This window comes from Orcinus orca, chromosome 2 (assembly GCF_937001465.1).
Source record: "Orcinus orca chromosome 2, mOrcOrc1.1, whole genome shotgun sequence".
In the NCBI taxonomy this organism is placed as follows: Eukaryota; Metazoa; Chordata; class Mammalia; order Artiodactyla; family Delphinidae; genus Orcinus; species Orcinus orca.
In genome coordinates this window covers 170,190,768-170,215,098 of record NC_064560.1, presented here as the reverse complement: position 1 = coordinate 170,215,098, position 24,331 = coordinate 170,190,768, and the positions used below count along the sequence as shown (strand labels likewise).

General features: G+C 41.2%; 1 protein-coding gene and 1 long non-coding RNA gene across 2 annotated transcripts in view; both read left to right on the top strand.

The window, feature by feature from the left end:
* The window catches only part of LOC101269907 (disintegrin and metalloproteinase domain-containing protein 20), a 64,957-nt gene extending 40,693 nt beyond the window's left edge, over positions 1-24,264 (top strand). The window contains 4 exon segments of the mRNA XM_004262184.3: positions 18,056-18,097; positions 18,099-18,197; positions 18,199-19,967; positions 19,970-24,264. Coding sequence (XP_004262232.3) covers positions 18,056-18,097; positions 18,099-18,197; positions 18,199-19,967; positions 19,970-20,400 — 2,341 coding nt within the window. The 3' untranslated portion in view covers positions 20,401-24,264.
* Positions 1-24,331, top strand: part of LOC125963557 (uncharacterized) — a 150,630-nt gene that overhangs the window by 115,314 nt on the left and 10,985 nt on the right. The window lies entirely within an intron of this gene.

Below are 24,331 nucleotides of genomic sequence, written 5' to 3'. Positions count from 1 at the left end.
TTTTGGAAGACTTTGAGAACAATTGGTATTAATTCTTCTTTATATGTTTGGTAAATTCACAGTTGAAAATATCTGGTCATTGACTTTTCTTTGTTGAGAGGTTCTTTTTTTTTAACATCTTTATTGGCATATAATTGTTTTACAATGTTGTGTTAGTTTCTGCTGTATAACGTACTGAATCAGCTATATGCATACATATGTCCCCATATCCCCTCCCTCTTGCATCTCCCTCCCACTCTCCCTATCCCACCCTTCTAGGTGGTCACAAACCACTGAGCTGATCTCCCTGTGCTATGCAGCTGCTTCCCACTAGCTATCTATTTTACATTTGGTAGTGTGTACATGTCAATGCTACTCTCTCACTTCATCCCAGCTTACCCTTCCCCCTCCCCATGTCCTCAAGTCCATTCTTTACATCTGTGTCTTTATTCCTGTCCTGCCCCTAGGTTCATCAGAAACATTGTTTTTTTAAGATTCCCTATATATGTGTTAGCAAATGGTATTTGTTTTTCTCTTTCTGACTTATTTCATTCTGTATGACAGACTCTAGGTCCATCCACCTCACTATAAATAACTCAATTTCATTTCTTTTTATGGCTGAATAATATTCGATTGTATATATGTGCCACATCTTCTTTATCCATTCATCTGTCAGTGGACACTTAGGTTGCTTCCATGTCCTGGCTATTGTAAATAGTGCTGCAGTGAACATTGTGGTAAATGACTGTTTTTGAATTATGGTTTTCTCAGAGTATATGCCCAGTAGTGGGATAGCTGGGTCATATGGTAGTTCTACTTTTAGCTTTTTAAGGAACCTCCATACTGTTCTCCATAGTGGCTGTGTCAATTTACATTCCCACCAACAGTGCAAGAGGGTTTCCTTTTCTCCACACCCTCTCCAGCATTTATTGTTTGTAGATTTTTTGATGTTGGCCATCCTGACCGGTGTGAGGTGATACCTCATTGTAGTTTTGATTTGCATTTCTCTAATTAGCGATGTTGAGCATCCTTTCATGTGTTTGTTGGCAATCTGTATATCTTCTTTGGAGAAATGTCTATTTAGTCTTCTGCCCATTTTTGGATTGCGTTGTTTGTTTTTTGATATTGAGCTGCATGAGCTGCTTGTATATTTTGGAGATTAATCCCTTGTTAGTTGTTTCGTTTGCAAATATTTTCTCCCATTCTGAGGGTTGTCTTTTTTTTTTTTTTTTTTTTTTTGCTGTACGCGGGCCTCTCACTGTTGTGGCCTCTCCTGTTGCGGAGCACAGGCTCCGGACGCGCAGGCTCAGCAGCCATGGCTCACGGGCCCAGCTGCTCTGTGGCATGTGGGATCTTCCCAGACTGGGGCACAAACCTGTGTCCCCTGCATTGGCAGGCGGACTCTCAAGCACTGCGCCACCAGGGAAGCCCCTGAGGGTTGTCTTTTCATCTTGTTTATGTTTTCCTTTGCTGTGCAAAAGCTTTTAACTTTCATTAGGTCCCATTTATTTATTTATTTTTTTATTTCATTTCTCTAAGAGGTGGGTCAAAAAGGATCTTGCTGTGACTTATGTCATACAGTGTTCTGCCTATGTTTTCCTCTAAGAGTTTTATAGTTTCTGGCCTTATATTTAGGTCTTTAATCCATTTTGAGTTTATTTTTGTGTATGGTGTTAGGAAGTGTTCTAATTTCATTCTTTTACATGTAGCTGTCCAGTTTCCCCAGCACCACTTTTCTCCATGGTATATTCTTTCCTCCTTTGTCAAAGGTAAGGTGACCATATGTGTGTTGGTTATCTCTGGGCTTTCTATCCTGTTCCTTTGATCTGTATTTCTGTTTTTATGCCAGTACCATACTGTCTTGATTACTGTAGCTTTGTAGTATAGTCTGAAGTCAGGGAACCTGTAACATTTTTCTTTCTCAAGATTGCTTTGGCTATTCGGGGTCTTTTGTGTTTCCATACAAGTTGTGAAATATTTTGTTCTAATTCTGTGAAAAATGCCATTGGTAGTTTGATAGGGATTGCACTGAATCTGTAGACTGCTTTGGGTAGTATAGTCATTTTCACAATGTTGATTCTTCCAATCCAAGAACATGGTATATCTCTCCATCTATTTGTATTATCTTTAATTTATTTCATCAGTGTCTTATAGTTTTCTGCATACAGGTCTTTTGTCTCCTTATGTAGGTTTATTCCTAGGTATTTTATTCTTTTTGTTGCAATGGTAAATGGGAGTGTTTCTGTAATTTCTCTTTCAGATTTTTGATCATTAGTGTATAGGAATGCAAGAGATTTCTCTGCATTTATTTTGTATCCTGCTACTCTACAAAATTCATTGATTAGCTCTAGTAGTTTTCTGGTAGCATCTTTAGGATTCTCTATGTATAGTATCATGTCATCTGCAAACAGTGACAGTTTTACTTCTTCTTTTCCAATTTGGATTCCTTTTAGTTCTTTTTCTTCTCTGATTCCTGTGGACAAAACTTCCAGAACTATGTTGAATTATAGTGGTGAGAGTGGGTAACCTTGTCTTCTTCCTGATCTTAGAGGAAATGGTTTCAGGTTGTAAACACTGAGAATGATGTTGGCTGTGGGTTTGTCATATATGATCTTTATTATGTTGAGGTAGGTTCCCTCTATCCCTACTTTCTGGAGAGTTTTTATCATTAATGGGTGTTGAATTTTGTCAAAAGCTTTTTCTGCATCTGTTGAGATGATCATATGGTTTTTCTCCTTCAATTTGTTAATATGGTTTATCACATTGATTTGCATATATTGAAGAATCCTTGCATTCCTGGGATAAACCCCACTTGATCATGGGGTATGATCCTTTTAATGTGCTGTTGGATTCTGTTTGCTAGTATTTTGTTGAAGATTTTTGCATCTATGTTCATCAGTGATATTGGCCTGTAGTGTTCTTTTTTTGTGACATCTTTGACTGGTTTTGGTATCAGGGTGATGACGGCCTCATAGAATGAGTTTGGGAGTGTTCCTCCCTCTGCTATATTTTGGAAGAGTTTGAAAAGGAATAGGTGTTAGTTCTTCTCTAAATATTTGATAGAATTCACCTGTGAAGCCCTCTGGTTCTGGGCTTTTGTTTGTTGTAAGGTTTTTTGTGTGTGTGTGTGGTACACGGGCCTCTCACTGTTGTGGCCTCTCCCGTTGTGGAGCACCGGCTCTGGACTTGCAGGCTCAGCAGCCATGGCTCACGGGCCTAGCCGCTCCGCACATGTGGGATCTTCCTGGACCAGTGCATGAACCCGTGTCCCCTGCATCAGCAGGCGGACTCTCAACCACTGCGCCACCAGGGAAGCCCTGTTGGAAGATTTTTAATCACAGTTTCAATTTCAGTGCTTGTGATTGGTCTGTTCATATTTTGTATTTCTTCCTGGTTCAGTCTTGGAAGTTTATACCTTTCTAAGAATTTGTCCATTTCTTCCAGGTTGTTCATTTTATTGGCATAGAGTTGCTTGTAGTAGTCTCTTAGGATGCTTTGTATTTCTGTGGAGTCTGTTGTAACTTCTCCTTTTTCATTTCTAATTTTATTGATTTGAGTCCTCTCCCTCTTTTTCTTGATGAGTTTATTAGGGAAGTTTTTGACTATAATCTCTTTGAATATTTTCTAAGACCATTTCTTTTTCTCTTCTTCTTCTGGGACCCGTATAATTCAAACGTTGATGTGTTTAATGTTGTCCCAGAGGTCTCTGAGACTGTCCTCAGTTCTTTTCCTTCTTTTTTCTTTATTCTGCTTCCTGGAAGTTATTTCCACCATTTTATCTACCAGCTCACTTATCCATTCTTCTGCCTCAGTTATTCTCCTATTGATTCCTTCTAGAGTATTTTAAATTTCAGTTATTGTGTTTTTCATCACTGTTTGTTTGCTCTTTAGTTCTTCTAGATCCTTCTTAAATGTTTCTTGTATTTTCTCCATTCTGTTTCCAAGATTTTGGATCATCTTTACTATCATTACTCTGAATTCTTTTTCAGGTAGATTGCCTATTTCATCTTCATTTATTTGGTCTTGTAGGTTTTTACCTTGCTCCTTCATCTGTAATATATTTTTTTGTTGTTTCTTTTTTTCTTTTTTTTTTTTTGATGGGTTGGGCTGTATTCCTGTCTTACTGGTTGTTTGGCCTGAGGCATCCAGCACGAGTTTTCAGGCCATTGGGTAGAGCTGGGTCTTGCTGCTGAGATTAGGACCTCTGGGAGGCCTCACTCCGATTAATATTCCCTGGGTTTTGGGGTTCTCTGTTAGTTCAGCAGTTTGGACTCAGAGCTCCCATCACAGGAGCTTGGGCCCAACCTCCAGCCTGGGAACCAATATCCCGCAAGCTGCATGGTGCGGGAAAAAAAAAGAGAGAGAGAAGGAAAAAAAGGAGCAGTACAATATCAAAGAATAAAAAACAACATAAAATTCAAAAGATAAAAAATATATTAGGAAAAATAAAAATATAATTGAAACAACTGCAACAAGGTAAAATAAAACCACAACAGATAAACGAAAAAGAAAAAGGGGGTGGGTGGGGGGAACAAGCCAAAAGCAGAGAACAGTAACAAAGTATAAAGAATAAAATAAAATTAGAAAAATAAAATATTTATCAGAAAAAATAAAAATATAAATGAATCAACAACAGTGAATCAACAAGGTAAAACAGAACCCCAATCTAAAAGAGGAAAAAAGAAAAAAAAAAAAAAAGCCTTGACTATGGGGGGCAGAGTTTAGACAGGGGTGGAACTTAAGCAGGGGTGGGGTTTAGGGTGGGGTGGGGCCAAGGCTCAGGACCCATGCAGTCAGAAAAGGCCTTGGGGGCGGGGCCTAGGCAGGGCGATGTTCAAGCTTGGGACAGGGCCTCTGCTTAGGACCTGTGCAGAAGGGGAGGCAGTGCTTTCAAAGGAGGGCCTCTGGAGTGCGGAGTTTTGGAGTTTGGAGATAAAGCCCTGGGTCAGTGTATGTGGGTGGGGTTTAGGCCCAGCTCATTAGAGGGGGTGTCAGAGGGGGTCTCTGAGTGTAGAGGTGGGGCCCTGGGTGGGGGTGTAGGGGCGGGGCTTGGGCTCTGCACAGCAGGAGGGAGGCTCCAAGGGCAGAGGATTAGGCCCAGCAGCCCAACAGGCTCCCCGGTGCCTAAGTGGATGGGGAAAGCGCTGGCCACATTCCCTTCTGTTCCTCCACGTCCCACCCCACCATCTCCCCCAGAGTATCCCTCATCGCCACTGGACTCCTAACCTTGGGTGGGACCTCTGGGTGTAAGAACTCCTCCCCTCCCCCAGCCACCCCTCAGGGGTGCCAGTCCCAGAGGTCTGGCCTTCACTTTTGCTCCCCCTTCCCTCCCTCCCACTCCCTCAGGACCCACGTGGCTGGAGGGGCCCTTGGTGGGCAGAGGATAAGGTCCAGGGTCTCAGCAGTCTCCCAGGGACCCATGTGGGCAGGGGAAACCTGACCATGCTGCCTTTTGATCTGTCCTCCCAACCGTCCCTCAGTTTCCCCCTTCGACCGTGGGATCCCTTCCCCTCCCTCAGCCGCCCCTCAGGGGCGTCAGTCCCGTCCCATCTCCACTTCTCCTCCCGCTTCACTCCCCCCATGCCCCACGTCCTACCCGGTCACTGGGGATTCCTCCCATCCCCTTAGGTGTCCATGGTCCCCCACTGGTGCCTGGTAGGTGCCCTAGTTGTGTGGAGACATGAATTTCGCATCCTCCTAGTCCTCCATCTTGACTCCGCCCTCTGTTGAGAGGTTCCTGATTACTGATTCAATCTCCTTCCTAGTAATTGATCTGTCTACTTTTTCTGTTTCTTCATGATTCAGTCTTAGTAGGTGGTAGATTGTATGTTTCTAGGAAGTTATCCATTTTTTTCTAGGTTGTCCAGTTTGTTGGCATATAATTGTTCATACTGTTGTATTATGATCCTTTGTATTTCTGTAGTATCAGTTGTAACATCTCCTCTTTCACTTCTAGTTTTATTTGGGTGCTGTTTCTCTTCTTTATGAATCTAGCTAAAGGTTTCTTCTATTTTGTTTATCTTTTCAAAAAATAAACTCTTAGTTTTATTCATCTTTTCTATTATCTGTTTAGTCTCTATTTCATTTATTTCTACTCTGATCTTTGTCGTTTCCTTCCTTCTATGAACTTCGGGCTTAGTTTGTTCTTCTTTTCCTATTTCTTTGAGGTGTAAAGGGTGGTTGTTATTTGAGATTTTTCTTGTTTCTTAATGTAGGCATTTATTGCCATGAACTTTCCTCTTAGAACTGCTTTTGCTGCATCCCATAAAGTTTGGTATGTTGTATTTCCATTTTCATTTCTCAAGATATTTTTTGATTTCTCTTTTGATTTCTGCTTTGACCCATTGGTTGTTATAGCATGTTGTTTAATCTCCACATATTTGTGAATTTTCCAGTTTTCTTTTTGTAATTGATTTCTAGTTTCATACCATGGTGGTTGGAAAAGATGCTTGATATGATTTCAGTTTTCTTAAATTTATTAAGACTTGTTTTTGGCTCAACATGTGATCTATACTGGAGAATGTTCCCTGTGCTCTCGACAAGAATGTGTATTCTGCTGTTTTTGGAGAAATGTTCTGTATATGTATTATATCTGATGTTAAGTCCATCAGATATCACGTGTAGTTTAAGTCTAATGTTTCCCTGTTGATCTTGTGTCTGGATGATCTCGCCATTGATAAAAATGGGGTATTGAAGTCCCCTTCTATTATTGTATTGCTGTCTATTTCTCCCTATTATTTCTTAATATAGGCATTTAATACTATAAATTTCCTTCTAAATACTGCTCTAGTGGCATTCTGTATATTGTGATTTTTGTTTTTATTTTAATTTAAAATAGTATTTAATTTCCCTTGTTTAGTCATTGAAATTTTCAATAAATTGTATATTTTTTTTAACAGCAGGTTTAGGTTCACAGCAAAATTGAGTGGAAAGTACAGAGTTCTCACATACCCCACTCCCTTGGCTCCACACAAGTGCAGCCTCCCTACCATCGACATCCCACACTTGAGTGTACATTTGTTATAATCGATGAACCTACATTGCTATGTCATTATTATCCAAAGTCTGTAGTTTACACTAGGGATCACTCTTGGTGTTATACATTCTTTGAGTTTGGACAAATGTATAATGACATATATTCACCATTTTATCATGCAGAATAGTTTCACTGCTGTAATAATCCTCTGTGCTCTGTCTGTTCACCCTCCCTCTCCCTAACTCTGTGCAGCCACTGATGTTCTTTACTGTCTCCAAAGTTTTGCCTTTTCTAGAATGTCATATTGTTGAAGTCTTACAATATACAGCCTTTCAGATTGGCTCCTTCACTTAGTAATATGCATTTAAGTTCCCTTGTGTCTTTTCATATCTTGATAGTTTTTTTATTTAAGCACTGAATAGTGTTTTGTTGTTTCGATGTACCACAGTTTATTTATCCACTCACCTACTGAAGGACACCTTGGTCACCTCCAACTTTTGGCAGTTATGACTAAAGTTGCTATAAACATCTGTGTGAAGGCTTTGGTATGGACATAAGTTTTCACCTCATTTGGGCAAACACTAAGGAGCACAATTGCTGGATTGTGTGGTAAGAGTATGTTCAGTTTTGTACATAACTACCAAACTGTCTTCCAAAGTGGCTGTACCATTTTGCATTCCCACTAGCAGTGGACTAGAGTGCCTTTTGCTCTGCTTCCCTGCCAGCATTTTGTGTTGTCAGTGTTTTGGATCTTGGCCATTCTATTAAGTGTGTAGTGGCATCTTGTTGTTTTAATTCACTGTTTCGTGGTGACATATGACGTGGAGCGTCTTTTTATATGCTTACTTGTCATCTGTATATCTTCTTTGATGAGATGTCTGTTCAAGTCTTTTGCCTATTGTTAAATTGGGTTGTTTATTTTCTTATTTTTGAATTTTAGAAGTTCTTTGTGTAATTTGCATAATATCCATTATCAGATATGTGTTTTGCAAATATTCTCACCCAGTCTGTGTCTCTTCTCCTTTCTTAACAAGGTCTTTACAGATCAGAAGTTTTTTTTTTCTTTCTTTTTTAAACATTTTTATTTATTTATTTTTATACAGCAGGTTCTTATTAATTATCTATTTTATACATATTAGTGTATATATGTCAATCCCAATCTCCCAAGTGACACCCTCCCCCGGCTTTCCCCGCTTGGTGTCCATGCATTTGTTTTCTACATCTGTGTTTCTATTTCTGCCTTGCGAACTAGTTCATCTGTACAGTTTTTCTAGATTCCACATATATGCGTTAATATACGATATTTGTTTTTCTCTTTGTGACTTACTTCACTCTGTATGACAGTCTAGGTCCATTCACGTCTCTACAAATGACCCAATTTTGTTCCTTTTTATGGCTGAGTAATGTTGCATTGTATATATGTACTACATCTTCTTTATCCATTTGTCTGTTTATGGGCATTTAGGTTGCTTCCATGTCCTGGCTATTGTAACTCGTGCTGCAATGAACATTGGGGTGCATGTGTCTTTTTGAATTATGGTCTTCTATGGGTATATGCCCAGTAGTGGAATTGCTGGGTCATATGGTAATTCTATTTTTAGTATTTTTGTTTTGTTTTTTTGTTTTTTGCGTTACACAGGCCTCTCACTGTTGTGGCCTCTCCCGTTGCGGAGCACAGGCTCCGGACGCACAGGCTCAGTGGCCATGGCTCACGGGCCCAGCCGCTCTGTGGCATGTGGAATCCTCCCGGACCGGGGCACAAACCTGTGTCCCCTGCATCGGCAGGCAGACTCTCAACCACTGCGCCACCAGGGAAGCCCTATTTTTAGTTTTTTAAGGAACCTCCATACTGTTCTCCATAGTGGCTGTATCAAATTACATTCCCACCAACAGTGTAGGAGGGTTCCCTTTTCTCTACACCCTCTCCAGCATTTGTTGTTTTTAGATTTTCTGATGATGCCCATTCTAACCATGTGAGGTGATACCTCATTGTAGTTTTGATTTGCATTTCTCTAATAATTAGTGATGTTGAGCAGCTTTTCATGTGCTTCATGGCCATCTGTATGTCTTCTTTGGAGAAATGCCTATTTAGGTCCTCTGCCCATTTTTTGATTGGGTTGTTTGTTTTTTTAATATTGAGCTGCACGAGCCGTTTATATATTTTGGAGGTTAATCCTTTGTTGATTGGTTTGCAAATATTCTCTCCCATTCTGAGGGTTGTCTTTTTGTCTTGTTTATAGTATCCTTTGCTGTGCAAAAGCTTTTAAGTTTCATTAGGTCCCATTTGTTTATTTTGTTTTTATTTCCATTACTCTAGGAGGTGGGTCAAAAAAGATCTTACTGTGATTTATGTCAAAGAGTGTTTTCCTCTAAGAGTTTTTATAGTGTCCGGCCTTACATTTAGGTCTTTAATCCATTTTGAGTTTATTTTTGTTTATGGTGTTAGGGAGTGTTCTAATTTCATTCTTTTACATGTAGCTGTCCAGTTTTCCCAGCACCACTTATTGAAGAGACTTTCTTTTCTCCATTGTATATCCTTGCCTCCTTTGTCATAGATTAGTTGATATAGGTGTGTGGGTTTAACACTGGGCTTTCTATCCTGTTCCATTGATCTATATTTCTGTTTTTGTGCCAGTACTATATTGTCTTGATTACTGTAGCTTTGTAGTATAGTCTGAAGTCAGGGAGTCTGATTCCTCCAGCTCCGTTTTTTTTCCTCCAGATTGCTTTGGCTATTTGGGGTCTTTTGTGTCTCCATACAAATTTTAAAATTTTTTGTTCTAGTTCTGTATAAAATGCCTTTGGTAATTTGATAGGGATTGCATTGAATCTGTAGTTTGCTTTGGGTAGTATAGTCATTTTCACAGTATTGATTCTTCCAATCCAAGAACATGGTATATCTCTCCATCTGTTTGTGTCATCGTTGATTTCTTTCATCAGTGTCCTATAGTTTTCTGAGTAAAGTTTTTTGCCTCCCTAGGTAGATTTATTCCTAGGTATTTTATTCCTTTTGTTGCTGTAGTGAATGGGATTGTTTCCTTAATTTCTCTTTCTGATCTTTCATTGTTCATGTATAGGAATGCAAGAGATTTCTGTGCATTAATTTTCTATCCTGCAACCTAACCAAATTCACTGATTAGCTCTAGTAGTCTTCTGGTGGCATCTTTAGGATTTTCTATGTATAGTATCACGTCATCTGCAAACAGCGACAGTTTTACTTCTTTTCCAATTTTGATTCCTGTTTTTTCTTTTTCTTCTCTGATTACCATGGCTAGGATTTCCAAAACTATGTTGAATAAGAGTGGTGAGAGTGGACATCCTTGTCTTGTTCCTGACCTTAGAGGAGATGCTTTCAGTTTTTCACCATTGAGAATAATATTTGCTGTTGGTTTGTCGTATATGGCCTATCATGTTGAGGTAGGTTCCCTCTATGCCCGTTTTTTGGAGAGTTTTTGTCATAAATGGGTGTTGAATTTTGTCAAAAGCTTTTTCTGCTTCAATTGAGATGATCATATGGTTTTTATTCCTTAATTTGTTAATATGGTGTATCACATGGATTGATTTGCATATATTGAAGAATCCTTGCATTCCTGGGATAAACCCCACTTGATCATGGTGTATGATTCTTTTAATGTGTTGTTGGATTCTGTTTGCTGGCATTTTGTTGAGGATTTTTGCATCTATGTTCATCAGTAATATTGGTTTGTAATTTTCTCTTTTTTGTGATATCTTTTTCTGGTTTTGGTATCAGGGCGATGGTGGCCTCATAGAACGAATTTTGGAGTGTTCCTTCCTCTGCAATTTTTTGGAAGAGTTTGAGAAAGATAGGTGTTAGCTCTTCTCTAAATGTTTGATAGAATTCGCCTGTGAAGCGATCTGGTCCTGGATTTTTGTTTGTTGGAAAACTTTTAATTACAGTTTCCATTTCATTATTTGTGATAGGTCTATTTATATTTTCTAATTCTTCCTAGTTCAGCCTTGGGAAATTGTACCTTTCCAAGAATTTGTCCATTTCTTTGAGGTCGTCCATTTTATTGGCATATAGTTACTTGTAGTAGTCTCTTTTAATCCTTTGTACTTCTGTGGTGTCATTGTAATTTCTCCTTTTTCATTTCTAATTTTATTGATTTGTGTCCTCTCCGTTTTTTTTCTTGGTGAGTCTGGCTAAATGTTTATCCATTTTGTTTATCTTCTCAAAGAACCAACTTTTAGTTTTATTGATCTTTGCTATTGTTTTCTTCATTTCTATTTCAATTCTTTCTGCTCTGACCTTCATGATTTCTTTCCTTCTACTGACTTTGGGTTTTGTTTGTTCTTCTTTCTCTAGTTCCTTTAGGTATAAAGTTAAATTATTTTTTTGAGCTGTTTCTTGAGGTGAGATTGAATTGCTATAAACTTCCCTCTTAGAACTGCTTTTGCTGCATCCCATATGTTTGGGTCATTGTGTTTTCACTGTCATTTGTTTCTATGTATTTTTTACTTTGATTTCTTCAGTGATCTCTTATTTAGTAGCACACTGTTTAGCCTCCGTGTGTTTGTGCTTTTTACAGTTTTTTTGTTTCTGTAATTGATTTCTAATCCCATAGTGTTGTGGTTGGAAAATATGCTTGATATGATTTCAATTTTCTTAAATTTTCCAAGACTTGATTTGTGACCCAAGATGTGATCTATCCTGGAGAATGTTCCATGTGCACTTGAGAAGAAAGTGTATTCTGCCACTTTGGGGTGGAATGTCCTGTAAATATCAATTAATCTATCTGGTCTATTGTGTCATTTAAAGCTTGTGTTTCCTTATTAATTTTCTGTTTGGATGATCTGTCCATTGGTGTAAGTGGGGTGTTAAGTCCCCCACTATTACTGTGTTACTGTTGATTTCCCTTTTTATTTTTGTTAGCATTTGCTTTTTGTATTGAGGTGCGCCTATGTTGGGTGCATAAATATTTATAATTGTTATATCTTCTTGGATTGATCCCTTGATCATTATGTAGTGTCCTTCCGTATCTCTTGTAACAGTCTTTATTTTAAAGTCTATTTTATCTGATATGAGTATTGCTACTCCAGCTTTCTTTTGATTTCCATTTGAATGGAATATCTTTTTCCATCCCCTCATTTTCAGTCTGTATGTGTCCCTAGGTCTGAAATGGGTCTCTTGTAGACAGCATTTATACGGGTCTTGTTTTTGTCTCCATTCAGCCAGTCTGTGTCTTTTGTTTGGAGCACTGAATCCATTTACATTTAAGGTAATTATCGATATGTATGTTCCTATTTCCATTTTCTAAATTGTTTTGGGTTCGTTATTGTAGGTCTTTTCCTTCTCTTGTGCTTCTTGCCTAGAGAAGTTCCTTTAGCATTTGTTGTAAAGCTGGTTTGGTGGTGCTGAACTCTCTCAACTTTTGCTTGTCTGTAAAGGTTTTAATTTCTCCATCAAATCTGAATGAGATCCTTGCTGGGTAGTAATCTGGGTTGTAGGTTTTTCTCTTTCATCACTTTAAATATATCCTGCCACTCCCTTCTGGCCTGCAGAGTTTCTGCTGAAAAATCAGCTGATAACCTTATGGGGATTCCCTTGTATGTTATTTTTTGCTTTTCCCTTGCTGCGTTTAGTATTTTTTCTTTGAATTTAATTTTTATTATTTTGATTAATATTTGTCTTGGTGTGTTTCGCCTAGGGTTTATCCTGTATGGGACTCTCTGCACTACCTGGACTTGGGTAGCTATTTCCTTTCCCATGTTATGGAAGTTTTTCACTATAATCTCTTTGAATATTTTCTAAGACCCTTTCTTTTTCTCTTCTTCTTCTGGGATCCCTATAATTCAAATATTGGTGCCTTTAATGTTGTCCCAGAGGGCTCTGAGACGGTCTTCAATTCTTTTCATTCTTTTTTCTTTATTCTGCTCCTTGGCAGTTATTTCTACCATTCTATTTTCCAGCTCACTATTTGTTCTTCTACCTTAGTTATTCCGCTATTGATTCCTTCTGGTGTATTTTTCATGTCAGTTATTGTGTTATTTACCTCTGTTTGTTTGTTCTTTAGTTCCTCTAGATCTTTGTTAAACTTTTCTTATATTTTCTCAATCCACGCCTCCATTCTATTTCTGAGATTTTGGATCATCTTTACTATCATTACTCTGAATTCTTTTTCAGGTAGGTTGCCTATTTCCTCTTCATTTATTTGGTCTTGTAGGTTCTTACCTTGCTCCTTCATCTTTAACATATTTCTTTGTCATCTCACTTTTTTTGATGGGTGTTTTATATGTATCAGTTAGGTTAACTTGATTAACTTGATTATCTTTGCTTAAATCTTCTACTTCCTTATTCATTTTTTGGGGGCGGTGGTGGTTCTATCCATTGCTGACAGTGTGCTAATACGTACAGGTAGATTTTGAATTTTTCTCTTTCTCCTTTTTTTTTTTTTTTTTTTTTTTGCGGTAAGCGGGCCTCTCACTGTTGTGGCCTCTCCCATTGTGGAGCATAGGCTCTGGACGTGCAGGCTCAGCAGCCCTGGCTCACGGGCCCAGCCACTCCGCAGCATGTGGGATCTTCCCGGACCGGGGCACGAACCCGTGTCCCCTGCATCGGCAGGCAGACTCTCAACCACTGTGCCACCAGGGAAGCCCTCTCCTTTTTGTTTTGTCAGTGTTCACTTTATGTATTTCAAAGCTATTTGTTAAGTAGATACAAATTCTTCTTGAATTTTATCCTATTAGATATATCTTTATCTCTGTAACCACTTCGTCTTTTCTGCTACTAATATGGTTTATTTCCTTTCTTTTGCCAATATAAATTAGTAAACTATTGTTATTATTTTAGAGTACCTTTTCTTTCCTCTCAATTCAGACGTTGAACCTTTTTCTCTGGAGCATGTTGAATTAGATTCTGATTTGCATTTAGAGCCAATAAGGGGCAGTAGGAGTATGTCTTGAGGATACTAGGCATCCCCTAGCAGGAAAATTTTCCCAGCTGAGATAATTACAGCATCTCCAGCTAGAGGTGGTTAGACGTCTCAGACAGGAAAGGTGTAGTCTCCGTCCCTGGTAAAGGAGAATCAGGGGTACTTGGGAGCATCTAGATACTCAGAGCCAATCCAGTCCACCTGGAATTCCTCTTTTCAAGTGTCAAGGTTTTTTCCTGTCTCAATCAGATTTCCCACTACAGTCTTGGCAAATCTCTGTATTCAGCTTACTCTGTGATTCTGTAACTCCACAGTTAAATTTTGATTTTCTTTGAAGTTGGCCATGTGGCTAAAAGAGAGATTTGGGGGAGGGGGGCGGGGGCGTTGTCCACCATTATCAGAAATCTGAGCTGAGAATTTAGAGCCTTGAACCTCATTTTGCAAAATCTCCATTAGAATTTAGTATAGCTATTCCACACCTCAGTCCTTGAGATACTTATAGGCATCATCACAGCCCTCCCTTGGTCCCCCACACACTTGCTTCAGTAGGGCACTTCATCACAATCAACGTGAGTAGTAATTTAATTAATTGTGGTGTTACTATGTGCCCATTCCCCATTCAAAAGGAGTTCAGGGCTTCCCTGGTGGTGCAGTGGTTGAGAGTCCGCCTGCCGATGCAGGGGACATGGGTTCATGCCCCGGTCCGGGAAGATCCCACATGCCGCAGAGCGGCTGGGCCTGTGAGCCATGGCCGCTGAGCCTGCGTGTCCGGAGCCTGTGCTCCACAATGGGAGAGGCCACAACAGTGAGAGGCCCGCGTACCGCCCAAAAAAAAAGGAGTTCAGTGTTGTGTTAAGGCCATGAACATACCCAAGCCAATCCCAGAGTCCCATCTTGTCTGTCTCTCTTGGCAGCACTCTTGGTACCAAGTCCTGTATCTGTCAAGATCTAGTTCAGAAAAGAGAAACCCACCAAGAGCAATTACTATAGGGAATTCTTGAAAAGGTAATAGAGGACTGAAAAGGGAAAAAAGGGGACACTGAGGTACACAGAAGTATGAGTTGCCAGAAGGAGTTCTACCCGTAAGATTGGGGGAACAAAGGGAAGAGGTTGGGGTTATCATAACCTAGAAGCTGTCACAATGGGCCTCATATGTCTGGACCTGGAGTGTAGAAGATAGGGCATTACAAGCCCAGGTGATGCTGGTAATTTTGGAACTCAGAAAAGGGGTTTTGTGGAGTTGATAGCTGTACCTACTATAAGGTAATGCTGAGCTGGTGCTGGTTCCTTAAGGACTTGGAAAAAGGTCCTCTAAAACTCTGACTCAGATATCAGAGAAGGGGTGTGTGCTCTTTTATGGGGCTTGTATCAAGGAGATTTGTGGTATAGCCAGGGAACATCTGAGAAAGAGACACTGGCTGGCTGGTGTGGGTTGCCCAGGGTACTGGAAGATGGCTCTGTACATCTGGTTTTCAGACTTCTGAGGAGGGGGCACTGTCCCCTGGGTACCTTTGATAGGGCTTGATGGAGCTGGTTCTGGGAATGTGGTAACTGACTCTTGCCACCAGAGCAAGATCCCATTGCAGGTGGTGGTCACTGAAAGTAACAGCAGGCAAACAGGTAGAGCCCCATGTCCTTTCGTTTTGCCTTTTATTCTCCCTCTCATGCCCTTCTTGACAAAACTCTTCAGGAAGCCAGCTAGAAATGGGGTAATATAATGTGCAGATTCCCATCTTCAGCTACATAGACAAAGTATAAATTTTAGTTTTGGGGGCTTCCCTGGAGGCGCAGTGGTTGAGAGTCCGCCTGCCGATGCAGGGGACACGGGTTCGTGCCCCAGTCCAGGAAGATCCCACATGCCACGGAGTAGCTAGGCCCGTGAGCCATGGCCGCTGAGCCTTCGCGTCTGGAGCCTGTGCTCCGCAACGGGAGAGGCCGCAACAGTGAGAGGCCCGCCTACCGCAAAAAAAAAAAAAAAAAAAAAAAAATTTAGTTTTGGGGTTCAGAAAATAATTGATAATCAGCGTAAGATGTGTCAGCAGAATGCTGCTGTAGCTTCTGTGGTGACAGGTAATAGCAGGTGATACTGATCTGTGTGAAGCTCTCTGATGTTTTCTGTTGTTTTATTTAGTTGTGGCTCACTAAATTGATTTCATGACCCTGAATGGTTTGTGACCTAGTTTTTGAAACACTGAAATAGCTGTGACTAAGAGTGTGTGGAGACAAGGTAAAATAGGGGTTTTGGGGAATTTGAAATAGCTGCTGGAAATAGAAGAGTTAATTACTGATACAGAAGAAGATTCTTACACTGCTTGAAGTACAGGTAATGCTAGAGAGGAAGGGCTTTTGTGTGACACCAGTTCACGTAATTAATGGTAATGTGATGGTCCTTCAGGACTTGTCTTTGGAATAGTGCAATAGTGACAAAGACTGGTATGACCCAAAGATTCTTGGCAATGAAATTTTCTATTATTACCACATATTTCTGATGAAGCTTAATATAGGTTATTTTCCTCTTTATAATGCTTTAATAATCCTCTTCCAACTCACACATTTCCATCTTAATACTCCCAAATCTGTAGCCAGGGATATCATGAAGAGAGACATGGAAAGGAAATCTGGTCACTAGGATTTCACCTATATCAGAGGTGCTTTCCCTAAGAGGTTTCATCTAGTATTCTTGGCTTCCAGTATTCATACATTAGTTCTGGAAAAGTATCCAGGAGTGTACAGGTGTTTTTGACATCATAATGCTGAGGATATTTCTTACGCTCTCTACTACTGAACCCATTTGTGTCCTTATTTAGAATATTCGGCCACCAATATGTGTTCAAATGTGTCTCCAATTTTTTTTAACTTTTGTTTTTAAATATTTAGCAAATTATTGATACTTTTAAATTTTATTTATTTATTTATCTGTCTGTGTTGGGTCTTTGTTGCTGCTCATGGGCTTTGTCTAGTTGCAGTGAGCAGGGGCTACTCTTTGTTGCGAGTTTGCGGGCTTCTCGTTGCAGTGGCTTCTCTTGTTGCGAAGCACAGGCTCTAGGCACATGGGCTTCAGTAGTTGTGGTTCACGGGCTCAGTAGTTGTGGCTTGTGGACTCTAGAGCACAGGCTCAGTAGTTGTGGCACACGGGCTTAGTTGCTCCATGGCATGTGGGATCTTCCCAGACCAGGGATCGAACCTGTGTCCCCTGCATTGGCAGGTGGATTCTTAACCACTGCATCACCAGGGAAGCACAAATTATTGATACTTTTAACTGAAAATCAGAAAATGAGTGAAATTAGCTTTTACCTGAGGTAAAATTTATGTTTTTAACAGGTATGAAGAAAGTCCATTCAAATTGTAGTCTTTGAACATTTTAGTGAACTGATTCTAGTTTTAAATTCTTCAGTCCAGCTTTCTCTAGAGAATTCAGCTAACTCACCAGCCATGTAAAATATAGAATGGAATCTGTATTTACACAGCCAAGATGAGTCTCTAATGATTCAGAACATGATGCAGCTGGGCTGGGTGGAGAGAAGGCTGCTGCTTCCATGCTGTGATTGGAGGCAATGGGGCTGTGCCCAAATAGCAGCCCCTTTCCCTATTACACCGTCAGTATGGATGCCTTCCTTTGAATGTACAGGGATTTTCTGCAGGTAAGAATGCGTTATAAAATAAAAATTTGTCTTGATTGGAGGAGTCTCACAAAACTAATGAGTCCATTAAGTGAGGCTTAGTTTGACTGCTAACCTCAAACAGAAATGGGGGCTAGATAAGATGTCTGTAGAAGAGAAGGAAAGATGGATCAAACTGTCTGAATAAAGGGATAAAAAAAATGGTGAGCTTTGGATGGGCTGTCTACATGCTTACTGAAGCTAGCAGAGTATCAGTAGATTTTTGGGTAGAGGAGAAATTGGGAGTCAGATGTCAATCTTTTTAGTAGGGAAAATGTCATGCCAGTGTACATGTTTAGAGAACAGTATATAATGAATCTTTATCAGGTTCAATAATTACCAACCTATGATGCATTTCCTTCATCTCTTTCCCAGGTAACCTGCTCTTCCCCCACCCCTTGCCCTTACTTGTATATGAAACAATCTCAGGAATTTTATTGATTCAAGCCTTGTCCCAATTGAAATCACCTTCTTCTCTCTCTCCAGCCCCCCCACCCTCCCTGCCCCAACCACCCCATCCTAGCTCTTCTTTCTGTTTTCACTTTCAGCACTGAAGCTCTGATGGTTCACCTCTTCCAGGACATAGATCCATAAAGGTCAGCCCTGCACCCTGAACAGCTCAGAGGGAGGAGCCAGACCAGTAGCGCCTGATGCCCTGCCCTCTTCAGCCCTAAACAGATGCCTCCATAATGGCAGTGGGTGAGGCCCTGGTGCACATCAGAGCCACTCTTCTGCTGCTCTCATTTGGGGTGTCTTTGTTCATTTCTGACCACTCTCAGGCCAGGGCCTCCCAGCACTTCTCCTCTCCAGAACTGGTGATCCCCTTGAAGGTGACTGGCAGGGGCAGAAATGCAAAGGCTCCGGGCTGGCTCTCCTACAGCCTGCGGTTTGGGGGCCAGAGACACATTGCCCACATGAGGGTCAAGAAGTTCTTGGTTTCCAGATACCTCCCAGTGTTCACCTACACAGACCAGCGTGCCCTCCGCCAGGATCAGCCTTTTGTTCCTGATGACTGCTACTATCATGGTTATGTGGAGGGGGTTCCCAAGTCCCTGGTTGCCCTCAGTACTTGTTCTGGAGGTTTTCGAGGAATACTACAGATAAATGATCTTGTTTATGAAATTGAACCAGTTAGGTTTTCTGCCACATTTGAACACTGGGTGTATAAGATAGACAGTGATGATACACAGTTCCCACCTATGAGATGTGGGTTAACAGAAGAGGATATAGCACGCCAACTGGAGTTGCAAGAGTTGCATAATTTCACTCTGATGCAAAGTTCTTACACAGGCTGGTGGACCCACTTGCGTTTTCTTGAGTTGGTAGTGGTTGTGGACAATCTTCGATTCGTTCACTCGGAAAGTAATGTGTAAGTAGTGCAGCGTGAAATACTTGATGTTGTCAGTATAATAGGTAGCTTGTATCACTCTTTGGAACTTGTTGTAATTTTAACTGGGCTTGAAGTCTGGACTAAAGGAAACCCAGTTCCCATCGATAACATAGATAAGCTTTTGGAGGATTTTTCTGTTTGGAAGTATTTTAGCCTTGATCACCGACTGTCACATGATGCAGCCCATCTTTTCATAAAGAAATCGTTTGGCATAACGCTTGGACTTGCCTATGTTGGTGGAATATGCCAGCGTCCTTTTAATAGTGGAGTTAATGTTTTTGAAGACGAGAGTCTGTATGCTTTTGCAATTGTTGTGACCCATGAACTTGGTCATAATTTAGGTATGCAGCATGATACTGAATGGTGTGTGTGTGAACTTCAGTGGTGCATAATGTTTCCTGCCAGAGAGGTGACAAATAAATTCAGCAACTGCAGTTATGCCGAGTATTGGGACAATCTTATCAGTAATGGATTATGTCTTTACTCTCCTCCACATCCAGGGAATATCTTTAGGCTGAAGTATTGTGGGAACCTAGTGGTTGAAGAAGGAGAGGAGTGTGACTGTGGAACCATAGAGCAGTGCAAAAATGATCCCTGCTGTCTGTTGAATTGCACTCTGAAGCCTGGAGCTGCTTGTGCTTTTGGGCTTTGTTGTAAAGACTGCAAGGTCATGTCATCAGGGACTTTGTGCAGAAAACAGGTCAGTGAATGTGACCTTCCAGAGTGGTGCAATGGGACATCCCATCAGTGCCCAGAAGATGTATATGTGCAGGATGGGATTCCCTGTAGTGATGGTGCCTACTGCTATCAAAAGAGCTGTAATAACCATGATGAACAGTGCAGGGAGATATTTGGCAAAGATGCAAGGAGTGCACCTCAGAGTTGCTACAAAGAAATCAACACCCAAGGAAATCGATTTGGTCACTGTGGTATCAAAGACACACAGTACGTAAAATGTGCATCCCCTGATATCCTGTGTGGGAGAGTTCAGTGTGAAAATGTGGGAGTAATTCCTAATCTGATAGAACATTCCACAGTGCATCAGCTTCACTTCAATGACACCACTTGTTGGGCACTGATTATCATATAGGGATGTCCATATCTGATATCGGTCAAGTGAAAGACGGCACAATGTGTGGTCCAGGAAAGATATGTATCTGCAACAAGTGTGTCAGTATGGTTCGTGTACCACAAGCCTGTCAGCCTGAGACCTGCCATATGAAGGGGATCTGCAATAATAAACAGCAATGTCACTGCAATCCTGGATGGGCACCTCCCTACTGTGAACAGCAAGGCAATGGAGGTAGTAATAGTAGTGGCCCACCTTTTAATCCCCAAGCAGAAGAGACAGGACTGAAGGAGAAGGGAAAACAGCCATTATTGTGGCTTATTCCTTTGACTTGTTTATTTTTACGTTGCATCTTTGTGCTTTATGAGAAACATAAAAAGGAGGAGGCAGAAACGATGGAAGAAAAAGAGACTGAGGAGGAAGAAGGTGACTAAGGCTCCTGCTTCATTTTTTTTTAAATCTCTGGTTTTTCTTTTAATAGTAGAGAAGTATTAGGGCATGTCTGACTGTTTCAAGAAAAATTTAAGGATCCCTCATGTCAGAATCATAAGCATTAATATTTCACTGAAGGATTCCTAGCATGTTCTTACTTACTCTTCAGTGTGTTAAGCAATATTAAAAGTTCATTTTTTTTCCTGGAAGTCATCTCTTTATGTTTCCTGAGCAAAGGCATGGCAAAGTCACATTTTTAAGCTAATGTCTCATCAGTTGTAAACCTCCTCCGACCTTTGTATTCTTAAAATGTAATGTCCGGGATGTGCCGCTACATACCCCGTTGCTGCTTTGCCAGCTCTTTTCCAGGTAGCGGTGCCAAAAGGGGGCAGTGGAAGTAGCCTGGAATGGTGGATGAAGGGAGCAGGGAGTTCACTTTCTTGTGTGCTAAAAGTTACTCTGTCCTTTTGGTAGCCACATTTGGCTTTGGATTGCAGTTTTGTTGACCCTGTTAGAACTACCCTCATTCTTCATTAGAAGTACCAGCACCAGATGACCACTGATACTTTCAGAGATCAGAGTTGCAGCTCTGGGGCTAGCAGTGTGGTCCTCCTCTGAGTTGCTGAAGCACCAGCATCAGCTAGTCACTTGCTCTCCTTAGAGGTCTTGGTGCCTGCTCTGCAGGGGGCCTCCTTAAATCACCAGTACTTGAATGAACCCAACCTCTTTCCTTCGTTCCCTTGGCCCTAGGACATCTAGGTGCTTTCAGTGGTTACTTCATTATGATAGCTTGGGTTCTCCAGTAGCAGACACTGAATTAAAGGTCAGAGAGAAAGGTTGATGAAGTCAGTTGTGCAGATGAGAAATAGCCTTGGCCGTTTCACCTTTCAGCCTTGGCCAACCTGGCAGCAAGGCTCCAGGACGAATATTGCCTGACAGACTAGTCTCGAATTGGTCCAAAATGGCCTGGTCTTCATTCCCTCCTCTTGCTTATTCACTGGATGTGAGTGCCCTGGGAAGGGTAAGAGCTTGGCCGTGCACCTCCCAGCAACTGAGACTGACCCCAAAGAGCTAACATCTGGAGGCTCTATGCTGATCATAATCCCAGCAGCTGGTCAGCAAGACTTTCCTGGGAGGAGGATGAAGGTGGCTCATTGGGAAATTCCACAGTCTGGTCTTTGCATTGCTCTGATCAACTTTTCTTTATATGTTCTGGAAACAGCTCCTCCAGGATTCTGGCAGGCATCTCTGCCTGTGGGGAACCATAGAAGAGGGAGGTTAGTGGGATGAAGCAGAGACCCTAGTACTGTGTTTAGTTCTGGGGCTAAAGTTGATACTGTCTCTCCACTATCTGTTCTAGTTTCCCTCATCTCTAGATAGCATTCTGATGACTTGGGTTGGATGTTAACCCTGTGTTATTACCCAGGCCCTTATCTTTAAAGCACCCGAGTGCCTGGTCACCATGTCTTTCTCAGGCTCGGATTGCTGAATCTATCCATTTATAGTAGCAATAGAGCTAGAAAATACAAAGAGGCACCTAAGGAGATCACCTGGGTTCCACACATATGCCCTACCTCCTCTCAATGATTAGGCTCCAGTATGCCTGTCAAGACTGTGACACCTCTTCTTGCTACTGCAGGGACACAGGGAGCCCCAAATGCCCAGGTGGGACTCCAGCTTTGTCCCACTGTGAAAGTATGACCCATTTGGTGACCCTGCAGAGCCTAGAGTTGCAGGGGACAGGAGGCACGAACCACCTCAGTGAGTCATAGGTAGTGATGGTAAGTGGTGCCACTTCTCCTTCCAGCCCCTGGTTCCCACCCATGTAGAGGCCTCTGGTTTAGTGTGTACAACCCATCATGGAATGGTACTTGTTATTAGGGTTCAGCAGAGAAACAGAACCAACAGGATATGGTGATTTATATATTTATCCTTTCCCCAGAAGAGGAAGTAAAGCCCTCAGGGATGTTTGTTCTTCCTGATATCCGGTAACTTAAATACTATGATGTGAAATTAATAATGAGATACTATGATATAAATTCAATATGTCTTATGCTACATGTTAAGGGAATAAGAGGAAATAACAAGGAAAAAGAAAGGAAAGAAAACAAACAGGAAATATGAATGCAAATGTATTCATATAAAAATAAGAACATACTCGCAACGTATTACAGTCCTTGTTTCTATAACTGGTCACATGGTTGTAGCTGGTATTTATGACCATCTTCTTTTACCACCCACTCTGTTCCCTTTGCCTTCAGCAAGTACTTCATCTAATCATTGTTCTTTACCTGGTGGGGTGATCCAAACCTTTATTCCTGAAGGGTCTGGGCCAATGCTGGATTGGGTTGTTATAGTTTTCCATTGACCTTAATAACAGGGCATGGTATTACTGAGACACCCTAAGCTATTTCCTGTGTTCCAGACCTACTCTTCCTTACCTTTACTGTGGAGAAGTAGTCCAATTTCCCCTGGGTAATCAGGATCAATCACCCCAGCCATCACCATAGTTCCATTCGTTGCCTATTGATTCAGAGGCATGAGGAGCCCAAACTGGCCAGGTGGCAGTCTTTTTTTCTTTTCTTTTCTTTTTAAACATCTTTATTGGAGTATAATTGCTTTACAATGGTGTGTTAGTTTCTGATTTATAACAAAGTGAATCAGTTATACATATACATATATATCCATATCTCCGCCCTCTTGCATCTCCCTCCCACCCTCACTATCCCACCCCTCTAGGTAGACACAAAGCATCGAGCTGATCTCCCTGTGCTATGTGGCTGCTTCCCACTAGCTATCTATTTTACATTTGGTAGTGTATATATGTCCACGCCACTCTCTCACTGCGTTCCAGCTTACCCTTCCCCCTCCCCATGTCCTCAAGTCCATTCTCTATGTCTGCGTCTTTATTCCTATCCTGCCCCTAGGTTCTTCAGAGACTTCTTTTTTTTTTTTTAGATTCCATATATATGTGTTAGCATACGGTATGTGTTTTTCTCTTTCTGACTTACTTCACTCTGTATGACAGGCTCTAGGTCCATCCACCTCACTACAAGTAACTCAATTTCGTTTCTTTTTATGGCTGAGTAATATTCCATTGTATATATGTGCCACATCTTCTTTATCCATTCATCCGATGATGGACACTTAGGTTGCTTCCATGTCCTGGCTATTGTAAATAGAGCTGCAATGAACATTGTGGTACATGACTCTTTTCTAATTATGGTTTTCTCAGGGTATATGCCCAGTAGTGGGATTGCTGGGTTGTATGGTAGTTCTATTTGTAGTTTTTTAAGGAACCTCCATACTGTTCTCCATAGTGGCTGTATCAATTTACATTCCCACCAGCAGTGCAAGAGTGTTCCCTTTTCCCACACCCTCTCCAGCATTTATTGTTTGTAGATGTTTTGATGATGGCAGATGGCAGTCTTAACTTCCAGTTAATAGAATCATTGTTGTGTCTCCTGGTGGAAGCATTCCTCCCTCTAGGACTAAGACCTCTAGGCCAGCAAAGAGTAAAGTCATGGAAACAGGAAGCAAAAACTTTGCTAGTGGGTCACTAAGGTTAATAATGAGTGGTGTTGGGCTTTCCTGGTGGCGCAGTGGTGGAGAATCTGCCTGCTAATGCAGGGGACACGGGTTCGAGCCCTGGTCTGGGAAGATCCCACATGCTGCGGAGCAACTAGGCCCATGAGCCACAACTACTGAGCCTGGGCATCTGGAGCCTGTGCTCCTCAACAAGAGAGGCCACGATAGTGAGAGGCCCGCGCACCGCGATGAAGAGTGGCCTCCACTCAACGCAACTAGAGAAAGCCCTCACACAGAAACGAAGACCCAACACAGCCAAAAATAAATAAATAAATAAAATTTAAAAAATAAAAAATAATGAGTGGTGTCAATTCCATTTCCACCTTGATTCCTGGACTCATGAAT